At 43.1% G+C, this 5,674-nt stretch overlaps 1 protein-coding gene across 1 annotated transcript in view; it reads left to right on the top strand.

The window, feature by feature from the left end:
• LACE1 (lactation elevated 1) overlaps positions 1 to 5,451 on the top strand; it is a gene marked incomplete at its 5' end in the record, with an annotated part of 174,968 nt that extends 169,517 nt beyond the window's left edge. The window contains 2 exons of the mRNA XM_011952889.1: positions 2,019 to 2,132; positions 5,282 to 5,451. Of these exons, the coding sequence (XP_011808279.1) occupies positions 2,019 to 2,132; positions 5,282 to 5,410 (243 nt within the window). The remainder of the gene's footprint in view (positions 1 to 2,018; positions 2,133 to 5,281) is intronic.
• Between the last annotated feature and the right edge of the window lie 223 nt (positions 5,452 to 5,674).

The raw sequence follows: 5,674 nt of genomic DNA, 5'->3' as shown, positions 1-5,674 counted from the left end.
CCAGATTCCAGAGCTCACCCATCCCCACCCCAGCAAATGAGTACCAGGCATGGGGCCAGGAACTGCATGTTCTCATATTTCTCAGGTGCTTGCTATAAACGCTGAGAAGAGCAAGGGCTAAACACTACGCACAGAATGAAAGGGGTAACCAGCATGGGGAGTTTGCAGCAACGGCTCCGTAGTTGTGGCTCTGACGCAGAAGCTGAGGGAAGGCCACCTAAGGGAGTGCTATCAAAAGCTCCCTGTGGAGCCCACACACGTGTGACCAGGGAATCTGGAGAGGCAGGAGGCTGAGGACGCAGAGCTTGGGGATGGAGGCCCATCAGCTGTGAGTGGTTTGCCTTCCACAGACTCGACTCTACACTAATGGTGGGGAGGGCAGGGGTGGAATGAAGGGCAGGGGCCTGGAGGCTGCTGTTTTTACAGGACTAGGCTTCAAGAAGAAAACGACGGAGGGGCATAATTAGGATGGCTCATAGTGGAGGATTGAGAGACTGGTTATTTTGATATTTCAGCTAGGAATGCCTTAGAGAAAGCTTATGGCCCCCATCCCTCAGTCCTACCCCCAACCCTACCTCACCCCCACCTTTTCACTTCTTAATTGAAGGAAAAAAGAATTTATCTGGCAATATGATGGAATACTCAAACTACCCTCCTAACATTCCCTTTAACTAAATCACTCATTTAGAGATTACACTCTTTATTAAAGTGTAGTCAAAACCATTTTATTTCAGAAATTGGGAGCATTAAACAGACATTATTCTATAATGTACTCATGGAGATTTGTGAAAGAAGGATATTCCCATGTAAATAATGAAAAAGTGTCTTTGATTAAAATAACTTATAAGAGGAGGTAGAAGGCGATCTGGATATGGAAAATCTAGTGTCAAATGTCAACACATGATTTTTAAGTACTGGTGTATTATTATTTAAATAATGATTTTAAAAGGTAGTTATGAATCCTGAAGACAAATTCAGGACTTTTAAAACATCAAAAAGAATATGTTTTGTATTTAAACTAGTGGATATAAAAGCTGTTTCCAATATATGATTACATATGAACACTCACTCAAATACTTACATAATCAAGACATATTAATGTAAATCTTAGTCTTTTTGAAGAAGGTCCTAGCAGGATGCTAATATCATTGGCCTAATTAGAATAGCAATTCACTGAACTTAGCAGTCTGCTGTGCAGCAAAAGGGTAACTAACCTCTTCACAGTGTCTCTGGGGAGCATCTTAGGTGCACAGACCAGCTCCAAACAGCCAGGTATAAATGTCAACATCACAGTGTAATCATCTTAGTCAGTATGTGGTGCTATACAAAATACCATAGACTGGGTAATTTATAAATAATAGGAATTTATTTCTTCCAGTTCCAGGAGGTCTGAGATCAAGGTGCCAGCAGGTTTGGGTGTTTGGTGAGGGCTACTCTCTGCTTCAGGATGATGCCTTGTTGCCGCCAGAGGGCACAAATGTTGTGTTCTTGCATGGTGGAAGGAATGGAAGGCAAAAAATGGTGAACTCCCTCCATCAAATTCTGTATAAGGGCACCGAATCCCATGGGTGAAGGCAGAGCCTCATGACTCAATCATATCCTAGAGGCCACACCTCTTAATCCTGTTGCATTGTGGAGTAAGTTTCAGCATGAATTTTGGATGGGACAAAAACATTCAAACCAGAGCAGTAATGGAAAAAGCATTGGACTAAGAACTGAAGATCTGGGCTGACGTCTTGAACTGAGTCCTGTCCAGCCCTGAAGTCTCCCAATAAACCTTTGTGCCCTACTTCACAGGGTGTTAGGAGTTGTATGGAAATATTCTGAAAAGTACTGTGCAGTTTTAAAGTACTGCTTTAAAGAGATAAACAATTAGGAAAAAAAACATATGGACGTTTTAAAAGCAAAGATCTAAGCTTCTGTATGTGAAAAACAGGTTTTTATTTTGTGAGATTTTTCTTACCTTCAACTTGTGAAATGTAAAGAGTAACACATTTACTCATTTTCTTCTATTTCAGGTGCGTATAATTTGCTCTGCGTCGACTCCTATATCAAGCTTATTTTTACATCAACATCATGACAGTGAGTTGGAGCAAAGCAGAATACTGATGGATGATTTGGGGCTGAGCCAGGTAGGCGATATTACCATAATCTCTTTTTATTATAAAACAGCTTAATTGTTTTTGGTTTGATGCATGGCTACATTTTGAAGAAGAAATGCAGTGTATAGTTAACCATTGATTTGCTGCTTCTCCTGTAAGCCCATGTAGCAAATTTATCATTCTCAATATCACTAAATATAGAAAATTATAAACTTACAGTGGAGGGAATCTTAGTGGTCATGTAGTTCAGTGCTCCATTTTGCATGTGATAAAAATGAAGCCTAGAGAGGTGGACTAAGGTGCCCACAGTCACACTGCTGAATAACGGTAGGCCAGAGCTGGATGCCAAGCCACCTGTGCCTGGTTCTGGGCTTGCTCTGCTATACCATGCTGCCCTTTCTGGATATTTTTCTAAATGATTGCTGGATTTGTAGAGTGCATGATACAGTATCCAAGCATGTGGGCTGGCTAGTCCAGGACCATGGAGTGCCTAGCAAGGCCCTGGGCTTGAAAAGAAATCCCTGATTAATCTCCCTACCTCCATTCTGCAAACATGTATGGAGTACCTGTGGGTGCCAGGCTCTGGGGACACTCTGTAGGGAACAAACAGATGCTAGCCCAGGTTTCCTGGAACTTGGAGTCTGGTGATTCACCTCAGGCCAACCAGAAGTGATTTTGCATTTTCTGCTTCTGTAAGAACATTACGGGATGTGTTTCTTCTCACCTATCAATAATTGAAATATTAGTCAAAAGTTTACAACTATCAACACTCACCCCATGAGGGGAGCCCAGTTCTTCCCGCCCCACAGGTGAAAGACTGCCTGGAACAAGGAAACAATTCCTTATCAACCTGAGTAGAAATGAGGCATTTTCAGGAGTTTGGGAGAATGAGGCGTGTTCAGAAAGTGAACTTTCCAATATGATGACTTAAACCTATGTGTATATCTTAGTCTGCTGTAACAAAACACCATGAACTGGGTAGCTTATAGGCAACCAAAATTTATTTCTAACAGTTCTGGAGGCTGGGAAGTCCAAGATCAGGGTGCCATCTGGTGAAGGCCCACTTCCTAGTTCATAAGCCTCTGTCTTTTCTGTATAAACCTCACATGGTGGAAGGGGTGAGGGATCTCTCTGGGGCATCTTTTATAAAGGCATTAATCCCATTCATTAGGGCTCCACCCACAAGACCTAATCAACTCCCAAAAGCTCCACCTCCAGTACTATCACCGTATGGGTTAGGATTTCAACATATGAATTTTGGATGGACACAAACATTCAGACCATAGCAGTGTAGAAATAAACAGCTGCTTATAAATCTCTGTACTGGGATCATTTGAAATGTTGGTTCTCCAAGAACAATATTTACATCCAAATACTGTCTTTGACAATTTGAAAGAATACACTTGAAGAGCTACATCAGCTCAGTTTCTAAAGTCCTTTACATCAGGGCCCCCCAGCCCCTGGGCCGCAGACTGGTATTGGTTTGTGGCCTGTTAGGAACCAGGTCTCACAGCAGGAGGTGAGCAGTGGAGGAGCAAGCATTACCGCCTGAGCTCCACCTCCTGTCCCATCAGCAGCAGGATTAGATTCTCAGAGGACCGCAAACTCTGTTGTGAACTGCATGTGCAAGGGATCGAGGTTGCGCGCTGTTTATGAGAATCTAATGCCTAAGATCTAAGGTAGAACAGTTTCATCCTGAAACCATCCCCCTGCCCCCGGTCCATGGAAAAATTCTCTTCCACGAAACTGGTGCTGGTGCCAAAAGGTTGGTAAAATTTACATCATTGGCTCTTAAAATTTTTTTCCCCTAGGCTGGTGCAATGGGTCATTCCTGTAATCCTAGCACTTTGGGAGGCCAAGGTGGGCAGACTGCTTTGAGCTCAGGAGTTTAAGACCAGCCTGGGCAACATGGTGAAACACCATTTCTTTTTTTTTTTTTTTGAGACGGAGTCTCACTCTGTCGCCCGGGCTGGAGTGCAGTGGCCGGATCTCAGCTCACTGCAAGCTCCGCCTCCCGGGTTTACGCCATTCTCCTGCCTCAGCCTCCCAAGTAGCTGGGACTACAGGCGCCCGCCACCTCGCCTGGCTAGTTTTTTGTATTTTTTAGTAGAGACGGGGTTTCGCCGTGTTAGCCAGGATGGTCTCGATCTCCTGACCTCGTGATCCGCCCGTCTCGGCCTCCCAAAGTGCTGGTGAAACACCATTTCTACAAAAAATAAAAAATTAGCCAGGTGTGGTGGTACACACCTGTAATCTTAGCTACTGGGGAGGCTGAGGCAGGAAGATCACTTGAACCCAAAAGGCAGAGGTTGCAGTGAGCCAAGATGGCACCACTGCACTGCAGCCTGGGTGAAGGAGTGAGACCCTGTCTCAAATTAAGCTTACAAAGTAAGCTCAGCAGATGGAGCCAATCATATATGAAGAAATCAGGGAACGTGACCTCAGGGCCATGAAGGTTCACAATGAATCAGTGGAGAAGATGGACTTAGGGATCCAGAATTTTTCTCTGAAGAAGCATACTAGCAAACCTCTAAGGAAAGAGAAAAATTCCAAGCCCACTTAGTGGCCACGAGTCCGTGTTGGTGTCACTAGTCTGGGATTACCAGCCTCATAGAGACAGGGCTTCCCAACTTGGTCCTAGATGGTGGGATCAATTGTCCCAGCAGCTGAAGCCTAAAAACAGCCCTGGCTTTCAGCCCTGGCTTTTAGATCCCAGGCACATTCTCCAGAACCCAGACCCACTGTTCATTCGCATTTGCTTTCCTTTAGTCATTGGTTGGACTGGAAAAGGCTCTCCACAGGTTTGTCCTTAGGGCCTCCCCGTTAGGCACTGGGACCCTGTCTGGAGGCCTACACCAGCCTCTTTCTAGCTTCTCAGAACTACTGTTTTTTTTTTGTTGTTGTTGTTGTTGTTTTAACATTACTTATTTCTGGTGTACACTTCTGGAGAAAGTTTTCCCTTTTAAGTTTTCCCTCTGATAATTTGATGTGTTTACTGCCTAGCAGTTTAAATTGGTTGACTCTCTAGTCTCATTTAAGGGATTGTATATGAAAAAAAAGTTATAAAAAAAGGCATAATCTAAACCGGTAAGCCTAAAAAGTTTTTTTAAACCTATGCTTAGGTTCTGTAAATTTTCATTTGTGATGGCTTTAATTTAATTTGTTTGTTTTATAACCAGGATTCAGCAGAAGGACTCTCCATGTTTACTGGAGAAGAGGAAATCTTTGCATTTCAGCGCACGATTTCCCGACTCACAGAAATGCAGACTGAACAGTACTGGAACGAAGGAGACAGAACCAAGAAGTAACTGTCACTTTCACATAAATAAAACTGTAGACAAATGGTTAACGCAGGCAGAACTCCTTATTGTGGGACTTGAAGGAATCATTTTCTCATCATTAATTATGCACTTTGTCCTCTGGACTATTTTAATCTAAAATTGCTGTCAAAGATCTAGTGGATTAGTAAGTTAAACACTTAACATTTTTAGGTCTACTTTTTCTTATTTGGCCTTATTTCTGCACCATGAAATTAAAATCATCATTCCTGAAGATGAATGTAGGAGCAGACA

Source organism: Colobus angolensis, unplaced genomic scaffold, assembly GCF_000951035.1.
Source record: "Colobus angolensis palliatus isolate OR3802 unplaced genomic scaffold, Cang.pa_1.0 Scaffold35, whole genome shotgun sequence".
Lineage (NCBI taxonomy): Eukaryota > Metazoa > Chordata > Mammalia > Primates > Cercopithecidae > Colobus > Colobus angolensis.
Note: the sequence above shows the minus strand (reverse complement) of the source record. Positions and strands in the feature narration are given on the sequence as shown.